The sequence below is a fragment of the Canis aureus genome, chromosome 20, assembly GCF_053574225.1.
Source record: "Canis aureus isolate CA01 chromosome 20, VMU_Caureus_v.1.0, whole genome shotgun sequence".
Taxonomy (NCBI): Eukaryota; Metazoa; Chordata; class Mammalia; order Carnivora; family Canidae; genus Canis; species Canis aureus.
Genome location: NC_135630.1, coordinates 20,267,045 through 20,288,700, shown reverse-complemented (window position 1 = coordinate 20,288,700; position 21,656 = coordinate 20,267,045). Strand labels below are relative to the sequence as shown.

General features: G+C 33.5%; 1 protein-coding gene and 1 long non-coding RNA gene across 13 annotated transcripts in view; one reads left to right on the top strand and one right to left on the bottom strand.

The window, feature by feature from the left end:
* LOC144291523 (uncharacterized) overlaps positions 1–21,656 on the bottom strand; it is a 777,143-nt gene that overhangs the window by 90,499 nt on the left and 664,988 nt on the right. The gene's annotated exons all lie outside the window — the stretch shown is intronic.
* LOC144291522 (uncharacterized) overlaps positions 1–21,656 on the top strand; it is a 96,650-nt gene that overhangs the window by 12,937 nt on the left and 62,057 nt on the right. For 8 of the 11 annotated variants that reach the window (XR_013358823.1, XR_013358822.1, XR_013358828.1 and 5 more), the window contains one exon: positions 1,492–1,587. Coding sequence is in view for 1 of the 11 variants with exons in the window: in XM_077861109.1 (XP_077717235.1) it covers positions 1,492–1,587 (96 nt within the window). In the remaining 10 variants the exon portion in view is untranslated. Of the gene's footprint in view, positions 1–1,491; positions 4,543–21,656 lie in introns of those variants that run through there. The other 3 variants (XR_013358826.1, XR_013358820.1, XR_013358819.1) reach the window with 1 other exon arrangement.

The window sequence follows — 21,656 nt, the reverse complement described above, 5'->3', positions numbered from 1 at the left end:
AATAATAATTTTAAAACAACATGTTTCTGTTGCTTTGGTGAATACTTGTCTGTAAAAAAGATGAAATTTACAGAATGAACTAAAACTAAATAAATTTTAACTTAATATTAAATTGGCATTTGTTTAGTTTTCCTATAGATCTTACTCTTCCATACACAATAGTTAACAAAAACAGTGTTTAAAAGGATGAATTTTGAATTTATAAATATTAGAATAGGAAATATCAAAAGGTTGACAAAAACATAAAAATAACAGGAAAGTATTCCTTATCAAACCCTGTTTTCAAGTTCTGTTGATAAAATTCCTAGCTTGTTTTGATTATTTTTAATGTTATATTTTTCCGCAGTTTTTATTTTGGTAGTTTTTCAGCCCAACAAAAGAAAATGACTGTAAAATATTAATTTAATTCTTTCTTTCATAAAATGTAAGAAAAAAGTTTAAAAGAAAAAAACTAGTTTTATATACTTTTGTAGAAATCTGTACTTTACCTTGATAATTTTATTTTACTCATTTTTCTTTATTAATCCTCTTTACTAATATTATTTTTCTTTTTTTTTTTTTTTTGCACATCACTTTTTCAATTACTTCCTTAATGTTTCTCTAATAGACTATGTTCTTCAAGGGCAGGGCCATTAGTACCTTAATCAGCTACATACAATGGGTGATAAAAAATTATTTGTTGAATGAATACATATATGATGAATGACTGGTGAGTGATTAATAAATTAACAAGTACATAACCTTTACTTAGCTTATTTAGTAGCTTATAGTTATTTAATAAATTTTATTGCCAATGACTAGATATTTTAACTGAGAGTGGAAGATGAGTTGGCTATAGAGTAGATTAAATTAGTTGGTCAGGTCTCATTTAATCTTTTTTTAAATTTTTTAGACAGGATTTTTTTAATAAAACTTATTCCTTAGCATTTTAATCACATTAAAATTGTACCTTATATTTTTATTTTAAATTCACAATGAATTTATTTTTAAGCGTTCATATTTAGTAACTTAGACTCATGTTTCAAGATCAGTTTGTAGGTGATCCCTGGGTGGCTCAGCGGTTTAGCGCCTGCCTTTGGCCCAGGGCGCGATCCTGGAGTTCCAGGATCGAGTCCCACGTCGAGCTCCCGGCATGGAGCCTGCTTCTCCCTTCTCCTGTGTCTCTGCCTCTCTCTCTCTCTCTCTCTCTGTCTCTCTCTGTCTATCATAAATAAATCTTAAAAATAAATTTGTAGCTGGTTGTGAAACAATCTAAAACCTTATGCATTGAAAACCTATATAATTTGCTGGTTATTATATGCTGGAAATTTTACTAGTAATGTATTTTGTTCCTAAAAACATCTTGTATTTTTTTCCTAGACAAGAAAAGTATAAAAACTGGAATGTCAACTTCCTACATTTCCATATACGTAATAGATGATAAGTAAATATGAATAAGACTCCCAGTATGAATATGACTGTATAAGCTAAAGACATTCTCTCTTTTCATAGAAATCTCTAAGTAGAAGAGGAAAGCAAATCTTGAAATCTATTTTCAAAAAAACTAGAAGACATGTCTGTACTATTTGTAAGAGCTGGAGAAAGCAAGTAAGTTCATATAAACACCACCTGGTAAGAAATGTCAAGTGGAGGAAAACAGAGCTGAATATGGGACAGTATTAAAATTCAATATATATCTGAAGCTGTGCATCACATGCTGAGGAAACAAAAGGGATGAAAACTGAGGCAAATGGGTAATGTCAATAAACTCTTTAACTTAGTTTTAGAAAAACAGAAAAGTCAAAGGAATTAAAAAGAAAAAAATCATTCACACAATAGCATTTACTAGAAAGTATCTTTGTGGCATTGAAGAAGAAATATTTGAAATTAAGAAAAACAATTATCTTATAATATTATGTAACCATTCCCCACGAGGGGAATATTTTTAGATATCTGGTTTTAAGACACTAACACATGCTTTAACTAGACATAAAAAAAAAAAAAAATTAAAAAAAAAAAAAAACAGCCCAGCACCTAGAAATACATGCAATGAGACAGAAGGAATTAGGGGAAAAATTTATTGTCAAACAAAGAACACTAACTAGACCAACAATAGCATTAGATAGATAAAAAAAGAGAAAAATAAATGTATTAAAATAAAGTGAAATCCTATAGGAAGAAAATCCTTAAGACAAAAACAGAAAAACTCAGGGAAGTAAGAATGAATATGAGAAGGTGATGAAACACAATCAAGAAGAACTCAAGATTATTTTTTAAGTCACAGATATAAAAATAAAAATAGAATATGTATAAAGGTGAAGAGAGGCTTCAGAAAAAAAGTAAAGGATGCAAAAGTCACAATTAAGAAAAATAAGTGCAATTGAAATATATATATATATATATATTTTTGTAAAAAGCAGTTCACAAATTAGAGAAAAAAGTACATAACAAAGGCAGGCAAGATGTTCCAGCATATGCATATTTGTAATCTTCAAAAAGAAAATCAAAATAATGTTACAGAACAAATATTTAATTGTTTAAATATGAAAAACATTCTAAAAATAAAAGAATGAGTTTCTACCAAAATGGATACTATATGCCATACAATTTGATCCATTATTGTCAACATTGAGAAAAATAAAAATAAATACTAGATTTCAGAACTAAACAAATTACTCTCTCTAGACAGGTAGGCTAAAAATAACATAAATATGAAAGTAAAATGATGATAGCCTCAAATTTGTCTATAGTAAAATCCAATATCTAAAATCAATCAATAAACATCTTAAAGATATTCAAAGAAAGGATATGTGAAACATTTTAATTCAGAAAAAATGCCTTTTAGGTATCAAAACTGAAGACAAACTTGAACATATAAGGTATCAGGGAATGTTATTTCTATGATCTTTATTTGAGGAAAAAGAGAAAAACTTCAGTTAATAAAAGAATAACTGGGAAATGATAGTAAAACACTAGTAGTGAGCTTTGAATATAATTACTAATAGTCCATCAACTGGAGATATGAGTCACAGAAAACAATGTAAAAATAACTTATAAAAACAATGTAGAGTGACACAAATATCAAAAATCATACACAGAAAAGGAATAAAAGCTTGGACAAATAATATTACAAAGTATAGTTTAATACAGTATACTACATTACAAAGGTAAAATTTGAAATACATTACTTTTGCCTAAATTTAGTGGGTATTAAAAAGGACAAGAATGAAGGACTGTGTTAATTATGTAATTATACCCATAGAGACCATTTGGTAACAAAAATTGAAACATAGAAAATAAAACATGAGCTGTTTTGTTAGAAATGTAAAAATCTGTATTATCAAAAAATATGAAAGGTTGTAACTCATCTAATAAAAAGAAAAAAAGTGTTTATAACAATCTGAGAAATATTCATACAAAAAGAAAAGAAAAGAAAAGAATGAATCTTGACAAGGGCAAGCTTTGGGGCATTTTTAACTTGCTCTATCCCCACCGTTTTCTTCAAACAAACTCCAAGGAATAATTCAAAAGACTTTCAATCAGGTTGAAAATTAGCAGCTTCACAATCACTAAAGGAATTGAAATAGAATAGAATTCTTACAAAGGCCCATTCTCAGAGGACAGGAAATTCTGTAGAAAACTCTATTCTCAAAGCTTGTCTATCTTAGATTTGGTCCCTGCCTGTTTGGAGAGATCAGATTTTCCCCTAGGGGTACTGGTCAAAAAGTCTCAAGTAAGGGTTTTAAAAAATCCAACGTCTTCCTGGAAATCTAGAAGGCCACACAAGTGTATTTGACCAGGGACATTGTGAAGTTCTGTAAAGACAGGAAGTGAAGGGTAAGGCGGAGTTGTATGTTGCTGAGCTGGATGGTAAAGATTTTTCTCACCATGTCCCCAGAGCCATTTGGCAAAAGCTGGGAGACCAGTGCTGGGAATTCAAGGAAAATTCTGTGGAGGCACTAACTGATCCTAAGCAAGCCGGCCAGGGATAGCCTTAGTCACACATGACCAAGAATTACCACTTGACAGTATTAGTCCAGGAAAGTTACCAAATAAATGAGCAGCAACAATAACAATATCAAAACAGCTATAAATCCTGGGAAGGTGAAAAATCTGATTTTCAGAGTTGCCACATTGTGCTATTTACAATGTCCACTTTTTACCAAAATTTACACAATATTCAAATAAACAGTACGACAGATCTAGAAAACAAAGAAACAGTCAATAAATACTATCCCTGAAACTAGACTACATAAAGACTTTAAATCAACTCTTTTAAATATTTTCAAAGAATTAAAGGAAACCATTCTTAAAGAACGATAGCAAAGTTTGAGAACAGTGTCATATCAGACTGAGATTAGCAACAAAGAGAAAAATAAAGACTCCAATAGAAATTCTGGAATCATAATGTATAATAAATGAAATAATTCACTAGTCAGTCACCAGGAGATTTGAGGGGGCAGAAGAGAGAATAAAAAGAAAAACTAAACAGAAATCACAGGAGATTATCCAGTCTGAAGAATAGAAAAAAAAAAAAAAAAGAATAAAGAAAAGTGAACACAATCACAGAGACTTCTGAAACTCTATCATATGGGCCAGCATATGTGTAATGGGAATCCTACAAGGACAGGCAACAGAAAATGGGCCAGAAGTAATCTCTAAAGAAATAATGGCCAAAACATCCAACAATTCCAAGAAAGGTAAATTCAAAGAGATCCACGGATAGAAATATCATAATGTAAGTGTTGAAAGACAACACAAAGAATCTTGAAAGACACAGAAAGAAACAACTTGTCATATATAAGGGAACCTCCATAAAATTAATAGCAGATTTCAAATTAGAAACCACGAGGTCAGAAGACAGTTTCATGACTTTCAAAGTGCTGAATAAAAGAAGATTGTTAACTGATAATCTGATATTCAGCAAAATTATCCTTCAAAATGAAGGAGAAAAATTAAGATGTTCTCAGATAAACAGAAACTGGGAGAATTCATCTTTGTCAGACTTTACTTACAAGAAATACTAAAAGGGAGTTTTCATTTCTGTTTTTGAAATAAAAAGACACTAGAAAATAGCATGAACCCAAATGAAAAAATAAAGAACACTAGTAGAGATAACTGCAAAGGGTAAATATAAAAGAAAGTATTACTGTGTGTTTTGTTTGTAACATTATTGTCTCCTACCTTATTTAAATATAGCTTCAGGGGCGCCTTGGTGGCTTAGTGGTGAGGGTTTGTCTTTGGCTCCAGTGGTGATCCCTGGGTCCTGGGATGGAATCCCACATCAGGCTCCCTGGAGGGAGTCTGCTTCTCCCTCTGCCTATGTCTCTGCCTCTCTCTGTGTCTCACATGAATAAATAAATAATAAAAAGATAAATAAAAACTAAAAAAAAAAAGACAGCTTCATAAAGCAATAATCATATCTGTGATGATGGACACAGTGTATGAAGCAATGCATATGCAACGAAAAAGATGCAATTTGTGTGACAATAACAAAACAAAGAAGCTGGAGGGAGAGGAGCTATACAGAGGCAATGTTCTGTATTTACTGAAATTTACTGTAATTAGTGAAATTACTGAAATCAGATCGGTATTAGTCTAAGCTACATTGTTAAATGTTAAGATGTTAATTGTAATTACCAGGTCAGCCACTAAGAAAATAAATCTTAAGATACAGTGAAATAAACAAAAAGGGAATTAAAATGATAAATTATCTATTTATTATCTAACAGTTACTTAATACAAAAAGTTGCAGTAATGGAAAAATAGAGGAATAAAGAAGATACAACACATATAGAAAACAGACAGCAAAATCACAGACATAAATACTAAATCATCAATAATTACACTAAATATAAAAGGGAATAAACATTCCATTCAAAAGGTAGAAATTAATATAAAAGTTAAGAAGAAAATATAATCCAAATATAGGCTGTCCAAAAAAAGACATATTTTAAATTTAAAAACATAAATAGGGTGAAATAAAGTTAGAAAATATTATACCATGCAAAGGGCAATACACAGAGCTACAGTAACTATACTATTATTAGACAAAAATAGGCTTTAATACTGGAAAACAAAAACAAAAAACAAAAAACAAACAAAAGACTGGAAAAACAGTTTGGCAATTGTTTAAGAAGTTAAGCATAAAGTTACCCTGTGACCCAGAAAAATTCCAATCTTATGTATATTACAAGGAGAATTTTAAAATGTCTACATAAACACTTGTATATGAATATTCACAGAAGCATTATTCATAGTAGCCAAAAATTAGATTTAACCCAAATGTCTACCAACAGATTACTTTATAATTAAATAAAATTATAGATACATTTTAGTTATGAATATTAATTAAAAATCCTAAGGTATTTCAAAATAGAACCCTGTAACATTTTTTAAATGAGTTTATTCCAGGAATGTAAATATGGCACATCAGCTGACATTATTATAACATATTAGAAATTTAAAGAAATAAAATCATCAGAGATACGAATAAATTTAATAAAATTTAACATCCATTTTGTATAGAAAGAAATTAAATACAAATACCTTCTTGGCATACAGATGGCTAAAAGACACATGAAAAGATGGTCAATATAATTAATCATCAGGGAAACACAAATCAAAATTATAATGAGATATCACCTCACAACAAACAGAATGGCTAAAATTAACAATATAGAAAACAATGTTGGTGAGGGTGTGGAGAAAGGGGAACCCTCTCACACTGTTGGTGGGAATGCAAACTGATGCAGCCACTCTGGAAAACAGTATGGAGGTTCCTCAGAAAGTTAAAAATACAACTATCCTATGATCCAGCAATAGCATTACTGGGTATTTACCCAAAGAATATACAAACACTAATTCAAAAGGATACATGCACTCCTATGTTTAGAGCAGCATTATCAACAATAACCAATATATGGAAGTAGCCCAAATGTCCATCAACTGATGAATAGATAAAGAAGTGGTATAGATACACAACGGAATATTATTCAGCCATAAAAAAGAATGGAATCTTGCCATTTGCAAGATGGAGGATGTGGGTGGAGCTAGAGTGTATTATGGTAAACATATACTTATGGTAATATGTATTATTATCAGTCAGGGAAAGACAAATGATTTCACTCATATGTAGAATTTAAGAAATAAAACAGATGAACATCGTGGGGAAAAAAAGAGTGGCAAATCATAAAACAGACTCTTAACCATCAAGAACAATCTGAGGGTTGCTGGAGGGGATGTGGGCAAGGGGATTCGTTAAGTGGGTGACGAGTATTAAGGAGGGCACTGGTTGTGATGAAAAGTGGGTGTTATATATGTTTGTTTTTGAAATAAAAAGTTGCTAGAAAATAGCATGAACCCAAATGAAAAATAAAGAACACTAGTAGAGATAACTGCAAAGGGTAAATATGAAAGACAGTATTACTGTGTGTTTTGTTTGTAACATTATATGTGTTGAAACACTGAATTCTATACCTGAAGCTAATATTACACTGTATGTTAACAAATTAGAATTTAAACAAAAACTTAAAAAAATAAAGAAGAAATACCTTATTAACATGATTAAGTATATCTATTTCTACACAAACACTGTCATCATGCCTAATGGGGACTAGTGGATAGATTTTCAGCAAGGTCAGGTATAAGAACCTGATGCACTTCCATTTACTTAATATTATATTTGAAAACCAGTCATTGAGACTAAACAAGTTAAGAAATAAACATTATAACGTTGGAAAGAAAAAGATATCTATCACTATTTTCAAATAATATGACTGTATATATGGAAAATCCAAACATAATAAACAATAACATAAGAAAACAGCAGAACAAAAACAAAAAAACATTGATATAAATTTAATTTGGGGGCAGCCCCGTGGCCCAGCGGTTTAGCGCCACCTTCAGCCTGGGGTGTGATCCTGGAAACTCTGGATGGAGTCCCACATCAGGCTTCCTGCATGGAGCCTGCTTCTCCCTCTGCCTGTGTCTCTGCCTCTCTCTCTGTGTATCTGTCATGAATAAATAATTAAAATTTAATATATATAAATAAATAAATTTAATTTGAATAAAAAACTTCCATATGCACAAGCTAATACATATTAGAAGATATAGTGAAATAGAAGATCTAATTTATAAATGATACACAATGTATAATATCTAAAGCATAAATTTAACAAGAAGAAAAAATTGCAATGAAAACTTGAAAAACTCCTTGGCTTTCTTAAAAGACTTAGAGAAATGGCATGTATAACCCTGGTCATAATATTTAATATCATACTAACAGAAATATTCCTGAATTTTGTTATAGACTTAATATGATCTCAATAAACATATTAATATATTTTTCCTTCAATTAGACAAAGTAATTCTAAAGTTAAATAGAAAACTAAAAATTTAGAAAACAGCTAAAAAGGAGTAAGTAATAAAGACTAGATATACCACTTACTAGAACATACTATAAAATTTCCACTATTAAAACAATGCTAACTTATAATATGATTAAGCAGACAAGCCAACAGAAGAGAGGACAAAGTTCAGAAATAATCTCTATAGAAACAAGACTTTATGATAAAAGCGATCTTTAAAAATTAGTCAGAAAAATATTGCCCATTCAGTAAAAGTGAATAAAAATTGTTAAGAGAACTGAAAAACAATCTGTGAGAAAGTAGTTAGATAGATCCATACTACATACAAGGATGAGTTCCAAGTGACCTAAAGATTTTTATGTTTAAAAAAAAGGTTGGGAGGGACACCTGGATGGCTCAGTGGATGAGAGTCTGCCTTTGGCTCAGGGTGTGTTCCTGGGATCCTGGGATTGAGTCCTACATCACGCTCCTCACAGGGAACCTGCTTCTCTCTCTGCCTATGTCTCTGCTTCTCTCTGTGTCTCTCATGAATAAATAAATAAAATCTTTTAAAAATATAAAAATAAAAAAGATGGGGAGAAGAAATGATGGATAAATAAGAATGGACCAAGAATATTTTACAATTTTGTAGTGGAGACGCTAATTCCAACTAAAATGTAGTAATCAGAAAAGATAATTTTGATAAAATTGACTATATTAAAATCTTTCTTGCATCACAAAGTAATAGATAAGAGTGAAAAACTTTTAAAAAGACAAAAGCAGATGACAGAGTGAGACAAAATGCATGTCATTCATGTGACAAAAGGCCCATCTCCCTGATAAACAGACCTGCTACCAATTCATAAGAAAGAAAATGTTAAAACCATCTATAAGAATAATCTAAGGACTGTGAATACAGCAGTCAGAATCATCCTTTTAAGCATAAAAAACATTGCCCTTCGAGTCAATCATCTCCAGTAGCATAAAAACCAAAGTCCTTAAAATGACCTGTAGGGTTTTGTATAATCAGAACTATGCCCTGTGTGCCCTCATCTCCTCATATTTTTGCATCATTTTTTTTCCCTAGACATATTATTTTTTGCAGCTCTTTTAGCACCAAATGTACTCTACATCAGGTGTTTTGTATTTGCTGTTTCTCTTTTCTGGAATGTTCTCCCCAAATATCCACGTGACTCACCATCTCATTTCCTCTTACCCTATGCTTCCAGATTAGGTTTCATAATTGCAAACCAACTTCATCCTATTAGTTACATATCTCTATTCTAGTTTATTTTCTCTTTGATAGTAATTTCTGTCTCAAATACTTGCATTTTATTGGTCTGTTTCTTATTTTCCTACATTCACTGGAATGGTAAACTTAAATAAGTTAAGGTTTTACTATTTTGTTCATTTCCAATTTCTCTAACACCTAGAATAATGGCTGCTGCATAATAAGTGTTCAAAATTATTTGTTTGAATATATAAAAGAATGAACAAATAATTCATACCAAAAGACATACTAGTGGGTGGCTCACTCAGTCTGCCTTGTTCTCAAGTCATGATCCCAGGGTTCTGGGATCCAGTCCCATGTTAGATGCCCTGTTGGGCAGGGAGCCTGCTTCTCCCTCTCCCTTCTGCTCATTCTCTCTCTCCTCTCTCTCTCTCTCTCTCTCTCTCGATATCGTTATCTCTCTCAAATAAGTAAATAAATAATTTTACAAAAAAAAAAAAAGAAAAACAAAAAGACATGTAAGTCATTCTGACATGTAAGTCAATATCCAAAAAGATTTAATTTCACTCCATTAATGAAAATGCAAAGTAAAATTCCATTGTAATACAACTTTTTTAAAAATCTGACATAAAAAGACCAACAATGGGAATGCCTGGGTGGTTCAGTGGTTGAGCATCTGCCTTTGGCTCGGGTCAGGATTCCAGGGTCCTGAAATTGAGTCCCACATCAGGGTCGTCACAGTGAGCCTGTTTCTCCCTCTGCCAATGTCTCTGCCTCTTTGTGTCTCTCATGGATAAATAAATACAATCTTTTAAAAAAAAATAAACGATGTTTTAAAGACTTTGGTTTTGGTATGCATGTATATTGGCATATTCCCTATAAAGGGCAATTTGGAAATCTTATCTACATGAAACAGAATAGGCTCAGTGCCTAAAATAATAAAGATTATTAATCCTGTATGCTACATAATTATCGCAGGAAGTGGCAGGCCACTCTAGATATCACTCAGTGGATGAAGAAGTGCAATCTCACTTTGTACTCAGAGGAAGAACAGTAATATTGATGAGCAGCCCTCGTCACCATACTACTGACGTTATATACATATATATCCTTTGCTTCAGCAATTTCTTTTTTTATTCTTAAAGATTTTATTTATTTATATATGAGAGACACACACAGAGAGAGGGAGAGAGAGAGAGAGAGAGAGAGGCAGAGACACAGGCAGAGGGAGAAGCAGGCTCCATGCAGGGAGCCTGATGCGGGACTCGATACCGGGACTCCAGGATCACACCCTGGGTGGAAGGGAGGTGCCCAACCACTGAGCCACCCAGACATCCCATGCTTCAGCAATTTCATATAAAAATTCATCATACAATTACGCCAGCAGGTATGTAAGAGGATAAAATATGTTTAAAAGGTTATGTTTGCAGCAATGTTGTTGTTGCTGCTTTTTTAATATTTAATGTTTTTATGAGTGAGATAGAGAGAGTACATAGACAAGTAGGGAGAAGGGCAGAAGGAGATGGAGAGGAGCTGCCTCTCTGCGGAGTGTGGAGCCCATGCTGGGGCATAATCTCACAACCCTGAGATCATGACTTGAGCCAAAATGAAAAGTAGGACACTTAACTGCTTGAGCCACCCAGGAACTCCTGTTGGTTTTTGTTTTTGTTTTTGTTTTTGTTTTTAACATACCTCAATGGTGATTAAATACATTGTGACATATTCATATAGTAGAATAACATGGATGTGGAACACAAAACAAAAATATAAGCTCTTTATGCTTTGTATGGAAATATCGTCAACATCTTTTGTAAAACAAAACAATCAAAATGCAGAACATGTATATGGTCTAGTATAATTTTTGTAAAAATGGGGAAAAACAGTTTATATCTATGTTGGCTTCTATATGTGAATAAAATTCTCTAGGTGATAAATAAGAAATTATTAAAAGTTGATCACAGTTAAGGAGAGCAGAGACTGGGGCTCCTGGGTGGCTCAGTGGTTGGGCATCAAGTCGTGATCCTGGGGTCCTAGGATCGAGTCCTGCATCAGGCTCCCTCCAGGAGTCTGCTTCTCCCTCTGCCTACGTCGCTGCGTCTCTCATGAACAAGTAAATTTTAAAAAAAGGGGAGCAGAGACAGAAAGAGGACTTTTCAGTAAATATATATCCTTTATGTGAGTTATGTGAATACATTATCTGCCAATAAATTTAAAAACACCTCAATTCTAGAAGCTTAGCCATAGTCTCACCATCTTGATTCACAGTGAGGTAAAATCATTTGTACCCTTCTGGCTTGTCATTAGTTTATAGGCTCACTGATTATAGGGGTCATATCCTTTATCCATCTCAAAACTTATGAAATACAATGCCTTATATATAAGTTTCATATATATTTCAAGTGTTTATTTAAATTTTATTGAATTGCATGGAACTGGTTTTCTTCATAGACTTTTCCCAATGATCTGTGCCCTCATTTTCTCTTACTCCTCTCTCAAAGTAACTTAAAACTTCTCCAAATATGTTACCTCTGAAACTACCATTCTTCCTTTGAACTCAAATATGTAATATGAATAGATCTGTATTTTATTCCCTTGATTCAAATATCTTGGTATAAGCCCTCTGTTGTCCCTTTTCTAATCCTCTAAAATATTATGTATTCTAGACTTACAGTTATATTAATGCTTTAGAAAATGTTCAAGATCCAGAATTTTATTTCTCTTACCAACATTTAAATACATAAGCATTATAAAACACAACAAAGAATAACCCTTAGAATTCTTATGCAACTGATCTCTACTTGTGGAAATTAGGCTCAAATCAAGCTGTTCCTATATCAGGACTATGTATATACCCTCTTCTTTGTTTGGTCATATTGTAAATTCCCAAGACATCAAACAAAACCATATTAAACATAAATATATAAAGCATATCATAAAACCAATTTTAAGTGAGTTTTATTTATAAAACTTTAGGGATTTATAGAACCACTTATTTCTTTTAATGAGTTGGAAGAACTAAAATTTCACAATACTCAAGATAAAAATAAAGGCCAAACCAATCAGATAAGGACAAAATTAGAGGTCTTCTTGAGTTTGTTTCCCAGATATATCCCGTATAATTCAAACAGATTTAAGAGTCATTTGAACTCAAGTCAAGATGAAAAGTAGAATTTATCAAGTACTGGCCTTCTTATTCTAAGTGCAAAGACCTATCAATGTCTGTCTCTTGGCTACCCTCTTTGTAATAAATGTAGGCTTGATGTATAATGAAAACCAGCTGAGGAGTTTAAGGTACAGATGCCTTCTTTTCTTCTTATTCCAACTAAGATTGGTCTTACTCTTCATAATCTCTCACAGCTGCCAAAAATCCATTTTATCTTTGCATGAGGTGAGGTTTCCATTAACAACTATTAGAGTAGCAGAGGTCAGACGTCCAGTGTCAGATGTGCTACTAAAAAGAAGTATTGCGCAAAGAAAGTGTCTACCAAGAGGGGATAAAAATCATTTTAGAATCTTTGGAACTTATAAAAGTGCTTTGTTCTTTCATATTTCCCTTGCTTTTATTGTTGACAAGGTAATTTTGGAAGAAAAAAAAGGAGAATTTATGTGAGAACTCATCAATTATGGTGATTGAAGAGAGATTAATTGAGTTAGAGCTTGCCTCACAAAATGTTGCCAATCAGATTGCTGATATCTTCAGGTTACAAGCTGTAATAACGCTCTCTCTGGATGTAAATAGTGTTGGTAATTTCAACACTTGGTTATGTTGGAAGATGCTCTGGTTCAACTCATAACACAGACATCAAAGAAAGCAATAACAACCGTCATTTCTATTGAGTAAAAAGCTAAACTCTGTGTGGAAAAAATAGCTCTTAGTATATATACCTATATTAATCTACTGCCTGTAAGAGTACAAATACATACATAGAGATTCTAATGTCATTTCATTCACTCATTTGTTCTTATTTATTCTCATTTATCTGGTATATTCCATTCAATCCATTATTGAGTGGTTACTATGTATCAAACTTACCAAATCAGAAAATTTGGAGAGAACTTCAGGATTAAATTCTAGAATTAACTTCCAGTTGATTCTGAATCATGGGCAATTTTATTTCTTTTTTTAAAAAGATTTACGTATTTGACAGAGAGACAGAGAGGGAAGGATGAGGGGCAGAGAGGGAGAGAGGCTTAAGCAGACTCTTCCAAGCCTGGAGCCTGAGCTGGTGCTCAATTTCATGACCCTGAGATCAGAGCCTTAGCCAAAACTCAGAGTTGGTTGCTTAACTGACTGTACCATCTAGCTACCCCCATAGACATATTTTATTTATTTATTTATTTGTTTGTTTATTTTTATTTTTAAATCTATTTTTACTTTTTTATTGAAGTTCGATTTGCCAATATATAGCATAACACCCAGTGCTCATCCCATCAAGTGCCCTCCTCAGTGTCTGTCACCCAGATACCCCATCCTCCCACCCACCACCCCTTCCACTACCCTTTGTTTATTTCCCAGAGTTAGGAGTCTCTCATGTTTTGTCTCCCTCTCTAATTTTTTCCACTCATTTTCCCTCCTTTCCCTTATCATCCCTTTTACTCTTTTTTATATTCCCTATATGAGTGAAACCATATAAGGATTGTCCTTCTCTGGTTGACTTACTTCAGTCAGCATAATATCCTCCAGTGCCATCCACGTCGAAGCAAATGGTGGGTATCCATCCTTTCTGATGGCTGAGTAATATTCTATTGTATATATAGACCACATCTTCTTTATCCATTCATCTGTCGAAGGACACTGAGGCTCCTTCCACAGTTTGGCTGTTGTGGACATTGCTGCTATGAACATTGAGGTGCAAGTGTCCTGGCATTTCACTGCATCTGTGTCTTTGAGGTAAATCCCCAGCAGTGCAATTGCTGGGTCGTAGGGCAGCTCTATTTTTAACTCTTTGAGGAACCTCCATACAGTTTTCCAGAGTGGCTGTACCAGTTCACATTCCCACCAACAGTGCAAGAGGGTTCCCCTTTCTCCACATCCTCTCTAACATTTGTGGTTTCCTGACTTGTTAATTTTCCCCATTCTCACTGGTGTGAGGTGGTATCTCATCGTGGTTTTGATTTGTATTTCCCTGATGGCAAGTGATGCAGAACAGAAATTTCACCAAAGAAGACATACACATGGCCAACAAGCACATGAGAAACTGCTCCACAACACTTGCCACCAAAGAAATACAAATCAAAACCACAATGAGATACCCATGGACATATTTTAAAAGGAATAATCTTGAAAGCATGGTTCAAGCTTTTAACCAGAGCAGGTTAAATATAATGCATTTTATTTTAGGACTGAAGAAAAATGGAACTAGGAACCTATAGGATCTAAAATTGGCAGTGGGGATGCCTGGGTGGCTCAGAGGTTGAGCGTCTGCCTTTGGCTCAGGTCATGATCCCAGGGTCCTGGGAAAGCCTCACGAGGAGCTTGCTCCTCTCTCTGCCTATCTCTGCCTCTCTCTCTCTGTGTCTCTCAAGAATAAGTAAATAAAATCTTTAAAAATAAATAAAAATAAAATTGGCAGTGGAGCCAAAACAAAATATCCATTTATAGGCTCTGCCTGGAGGTCTTCTCATAGATATTTCACATCGTATCAATCACAATATATTCATAAGTGAACTCTTTATTATTTTGATGAAATTTACTTTTCCTTTTATATCTACTATCATGGTAAATTAGTAAATAATCAGTTGTGAATCACTGATTATTGGGGAACTGATTTTCATAGATGAAGAAAAAGAAACATTCCACAGAAATCTCATTATTACCCTAATGGTCACTTTAGAAACTAAAGAATCTAAGGTAGAATTTTGTCACTTTACTACAATCTACTTCCAATGTCACTTACTTTTTATTGTCTATAAATTCACAAAAATGTCAGATATGTTGAAAGAATCCCTTCTTTACTGTATATGTCAGATAAATATATGAGCTAGGTCTGCCACCTTGAAACAGAAGTCTGTATAATCATGTTATGTTTTCCAACCATTTACGTACAACCCAAAGCATAACCCAATATAACTTAAGTTAAAAATTCAACATGCAGAGGCACCTGGGTGGCTCAGGGGTTGAATGTCTGCCTTTGGCTCAGGTTGTGATCCCAGGGTCTTGGGATCGAGTCCTGCATCAGGCTCCCCTTCAGGGAGCCTGCTTCTCCCTCTGCCTATGTCTCTGCCTCTCTCTGTGTGTCTCTCATGAAAAAAAAAAAATTTTTAAAAAAGGAAAAATAAAATCTTAAAAGAGAAAATTCAACATGCACAGTTTTCCTTATTTTATGGTCTTCTGGGAAAACCTATATTCTAGAAAATTTTCTTTATGGGAAATCATGTTTTTCATGTTTTTTTAATTGACATTTTGATATAAAATTTCACCATCTTAGCATGGGGGAATATCTTAGGGAACTGAAAGTGAAATATTTTGTACAGGATACATACACTGGCTATCTTTATCCTTGCATACCTGGAATAATGATGACTATTAAAATCATTAAAATGCTGTGTAGTATTTCATGCTAATTTCCCATGTCTTAACCATCTTTCTTATCAACGCTTAATCATTGTTTGCCTTTCTCCAGTCCAAATGGGTACTTTTTCCAAAATGAAATCGGTGCTTTCCTGAAGGTAAATGCAACTTTATAATAAGCCATAATGATTGACTCTTACTACAATGTGAGCAAAGAAAGTATATTAAGGGGATAAAAATCAGTTCTTATTGATCTTACTAAAAAATAGGTATTCCACCTGCTACTATATGGTGGAGTATAAATTGAAAGTATGTAAGTTTGGGAGGTGGACAAACCCGGATTTACCTCATCTTTTGGCTCCTCGTCATCAAAATCAACATTTTCCTTAATTTTTCTGAACTCAGTGTATAAACAGAAAATTATTAGTGTTTCAAAGCCAGTTATTTTTGTTCCAATTATTATTAGTTTTATTTTCTCCTGCAAAATAATATATCCCCAATTGACAACAATCTAAATTAATATATTTGTGCTCTATAAAGTTAATTTAATATTTATGTTTAACATTATATATATCACTGAGTTATGTTATATAGCAAATTACTTTAAGCAATTATCATACAAAATATTGAACAATACAAATATTGTTTTTTGTTTTGCCCTAATTAATAATATGGAAATATGTATGTGATGTATTATTTTTGTGATATTTATTACATTGTATTTAAAATACAAATAAAATGACATAATTTTTTTTAGTGTTTGGAAAATTATATTTCCTCAGTCATACTACTTTTGATTGCTTTGTGATACTTCATATTTTAGTGAGGTGAGATTATGCAGTATAGCTCAAAGTGGATATTGTATGAGAAGCTTGGATTAAGATCATGTTTCCTCAAATATTTATTTGAAACTTCTGTCAAATCTTAATGTATCACACATTTATCAGGTGACTAAGTTTGGTTCTCAACACTTCATACCCTACCATTTCATCTATATTATTAACTTTTGTTTGTTTTATTTAACATTCAAGTAATTGGATTGAATTTTGAGAAAGGGGAAGGTTATCAAAATATTCAAACAGTCAAAGAAAAAAACTTTAAAACCCTGAATTAAATGTGAGTATTAATTTTAGATTTGAATAATTTAATACCATCACTATCAATTAAGAAAATTATTGTTGCAAGTAACATAAATCACATTTCGTCTGGAGTGAACAATAAGGACAATTTACCATCTCACATATCAAGAATTCTCAGCATTGGGTGACCCAAAGCAGTTAAGTCAGCAACTTAATATCATCAAAAATGCAGTTTCTTTGAATTTATTCACTTTTCCATTCCAAATGTGTGGCCTTGGCCTCAGGCTGGTATACCTCATCTCGGGGTGACTGTCACCATTCCAGCAGTAACATGAAAGAAGCAAAACCTTTTACCTCATGTAAAAGGACTCCTCTGTCCTAATTAAGAACATAAAATCTTTCTCAGAAACTCCCCAAGAGGCATTTCCTCGTATTACCCTGACCTCTAAACAAATCACTGACATGGAACCTGGAACTGTATGATTGGCTTAGACTGATAGGAATTTAAGTCTAAATCATGTGGGAGAGGTTGGGCACCTAAATAAAATTGAAGTGAGCCAAACATGGATGATATGGTGAATGACACCTGGATAGGCAATAGCCAGTCCCTACTACAACAAGCAAGGTAAATTTCTCCTAAACTGCCCTTTTGTTAAATCATACAATCTAAATTTTAATCAGACACCTCTGATGCTTGACTATTACCTAAAATATTTTAAGAAGTGGTCATCAAGGATCTATTGATATCTTCTACATGAAATAGCTTGGACTGCATGCTTCTCTCTAAATCTAGAAAATGAAGGACTGAGATATACAGTTGCAATAGGGCAAACTTAGGTTCCAAAGAAAGGCTTCAGGGCAAACAAAAGCAGGTAAGCACTTCCATTCCTTTATTTGATCACTTATTCTTTTGTTAATATTTAAGAAACTTCCCATTTACTATGTGCAGATAATGAACGAAGTGCTAGAGATAAAAACTAAAACAAAAAATGTGAATATGAAAACATCCTCAAAGTAATCATGACAGCTGAGTAAAAATCAAATTATACACTGTGAGAAGTGTTATGGAAGAGGTATGAAAAAATGTGCTATGGAGACATATAGGAGAAGCATATAAACTCGAAGTAAGTTTCAGAGATTAAATAGAGCTCCCACCTGTCAGAAGAAGTGCTATCTGTGATGAACAAGGAAGTCTTAAAGCATGAATTGGCTAAGTGAAATGGCAAGAGAGACAGCGTTCTGGGTAAATAAACCCTGAATATAAAGGGGTGTGTGTGTGTGTGTGTGTGTGTGTGTGTGTGTGATGAGAGAAAGAGAAGGAAGGGAAGAGAGAGACTGGAGATTGATGAGCACAGGACCCTAGATGGTATAAAAGTAGTGAGTAAAAAACATAAAGTGGGGAAATTGGGGCCAAATCACAAAGGGCCTTTTCTATCAGATCAAAGAGTTTGAAATAGGGCCTTGAAGGCATTAGAAAGTCATTAAAGGATTTTGAGTAGGATAATGACACAGTTCTATTTGGAATTGAAGGTTCATTCTGGCTCAAATGTGGAAGTTAAATTGTGGCAAGGAATAGATTAAAGACAGAGAGAATGATTAAGAGGCTGTTTTGAGTAGCATGGATGAGGAACTAGAATTGTCTGAACCTAGGTAGTGGCAGACAGTGAGGTTAGAAAGGAAGGGAAAATTTTGAAAGATATTTAAAGGTAATATTGCTCGGATTTGATGACAGAAGATTTTGTGTGGAAGTAATTCAAAATGAGGAATCAAGGGGGCTTGCTACATTTCTGACTTGGGAAAATTCCTCAGGGGTGCTGTCATTCATGAGATCAGGGTATCCAAGAAGAAGATGTTTGGTAAGTCATAAAAGATCTTCCATGCGCTCAGCACCACAATGTACCAGGCAGATTTACTTGCTTGACTTTATGTTTCCTCTCTATTTTCTATTTGGAATAAAATCATTTCTATATAGATCATCTGATATAATAATACCATGTTTGAAAGCATTGCTGAAATCTTCCCATCCCATCCTCAACGTGACTCTTGTCTCTATCACATCTCTTGCCCTGGTATATCATACACCACGGCTTAGTGGCACATGCTTATGTGGATGACCAGTCTGTGAGCTTCTTCTAGACATAATGCTTTCATATCCATGTTTGAAACTCCCCAATGCCTAGCGCCCTCAAATACTTGCACATAATAAGCACTCAATAAATGGCTTTTGAATTAAGCCAAAAAATAATATTCTTCATTGAATTCCTTTAAAATGAAAACAATAGATGCTTTTGGTCCCAGTGTTGAGTTGAAGGTAAGGTCATTTCTTGCCAGCAGGCTATGACTGACTTTAATTAAACATTTTATACCATTCATCTGCTGCTGGGTAACATGCCTTTTAAAACACAGGAAACATTAATCTGCAGATGAATAGTATAAAATCTTTTTACAATATTTTCCTCAGTTACAACGAGATTATATACTAACCACAATATTTCTGCTCCATTCTAGAATCATAGAAGAATGCATACTATCAATAGACACCTACAGTGAGGGTAATAATGTGCATATGGTGTGTTATAACATCCTTATGCTAGTTTCAAAAACTAAGAAAATAAAAAAAATAAAAAGTAGAGAATGTTATGACTTAAACAATACAAGCATGTGCATTAAGTCAGGTCTTTAAAGGACAGATTTCACATGTGGGAAACATAAGTGAGAGTATTATATGTTTCAGTGTGTGGTAACCCCTTATCCTCCTTCATTTGGTTGACCTGTATCATTGCACTGTGGGTGTCCAATAGTATTCTCTAGGTGGGGGTGATAGGAAGAAGGGAAGGCAGGCAATGTGTTAACCAGCCAGCAACCTGTACCAGAGCAAAGGAAATAGGGACGGTGTGGCTCTTAATATGACCTTTAGCGTAAGTACACATTGCTCAGGTTGATAGACTTGCACACCTATGTACAAGATTTAAGAGGTTGAAGATTTATATAGAAAAAGGCAGAAGTGCTAAGTAAGAAAACAAGTTTGAAATGGTTTTAGAGCTGGAGATCGTCGTCAGTTTATTTTCAGTCTTTCCTTTGGCAGAAGAGTATGGGTACCTTAGGGGTCAAATGTACTCTCTATTCTCACCTTTCTGTTGATGTTCATCTGGGAACAACTTTCTTGATCTCTATTTTAGTAGGTGAGTGGATATGTTTGTATTCTAGGATCTGGCCCTGATTAAAGTTTTTGGCTATAACTTTTTTTTTTTTGTCTATAATTTTAAGCCTGATGATGCTGGGGTTTTCCATATTGAAAGTACTGATGATCACAACACTAGGGATAACTGAGCCTTCTCTTTTCCTTAAAAGAGCCTTCTCTTGTCTTCCAAATGTTGTGAAATCACCGTTTGCAATCTCCTGAACTCTTCTCATTCTACAATATTTGGCCAAGGGACCTTATCTTTGTTCTCTCTATCCTTTTCTTTGATACTTAGATTTGCATATGAACTAAATACTTGATCTCTCTACTTGCAAATTTTTAAGAATCTTAACCTTAATTTTGTTTAACTCAATCTTTTATCTCTCCCCTCCACATCCAGTTGCAATCATACTTTTTCATCTCCCTCATCTAAATTTCCAAAATTTTAATATTTAACCTCCAAAATACACCTTAAATCCTTCCATTTCTTCATATCTGCATGGGCATCAGTCAAATCCAAATCACCATCATTTATCATCCGGACTATGTAGAAGAGCCTCCAACTGATCAAGCTTTCCCTTTCATGAAAACTTTACCCACCCACCCATTGTCCTCATGGCAACAAAAATGAAATTTTAAAATGGTACGTATCATGTCTCCACCCTTCTGTCTAAAATATTTTAACTTATTTACATATCTTTACATATGCAATGATATTAGTTCATTCACCCAGCACCATTCTTCTGCTTGCTCATTGAATATATATGATACAGGGCTTCTATCAGGTGTAGGGTTCTCCACGCTTTTTCCAGCTTACAGATTTTGAATATGCTTTTTTGCACATGCCATTTTTCTTTCCTTTTTGGAATGTTTTCCCTCCAATCTTTGCTGACTTTGCTTCATTCTTCACATTGCCTATGAGACACTATTTCCTCATGGACAAATTGTAGTGATCATGGAAAATTAATGACACTATCCAGAATTATTTCCTCTCAGAAAACTTATTTTACTTCATATAAATCATTGTAATATGATTATTTGTGTATTTATTTAATGTCAGTCTCTTCTGATAAGCTTTGAACTCAATAATGAGAGGGATGTCTTCTTCTACCTTAGAACTTTGAACAGTGCTTTGAACATCGTAGAAGACCAATAAACACTTGTTATTTGTATTTTTCTTTATATATTGCTGATTGGTAGAAATAAGTTTTTTTTTCCTCTCAGTTTAATGTTTAATCTCCATGTGTGCTCAGGACAGCATTGCAAATTACGCTGTAGGGTAGGTGTGACCCAGAAAAGCATTTTTAAAACTGTGAATCTATCAGGT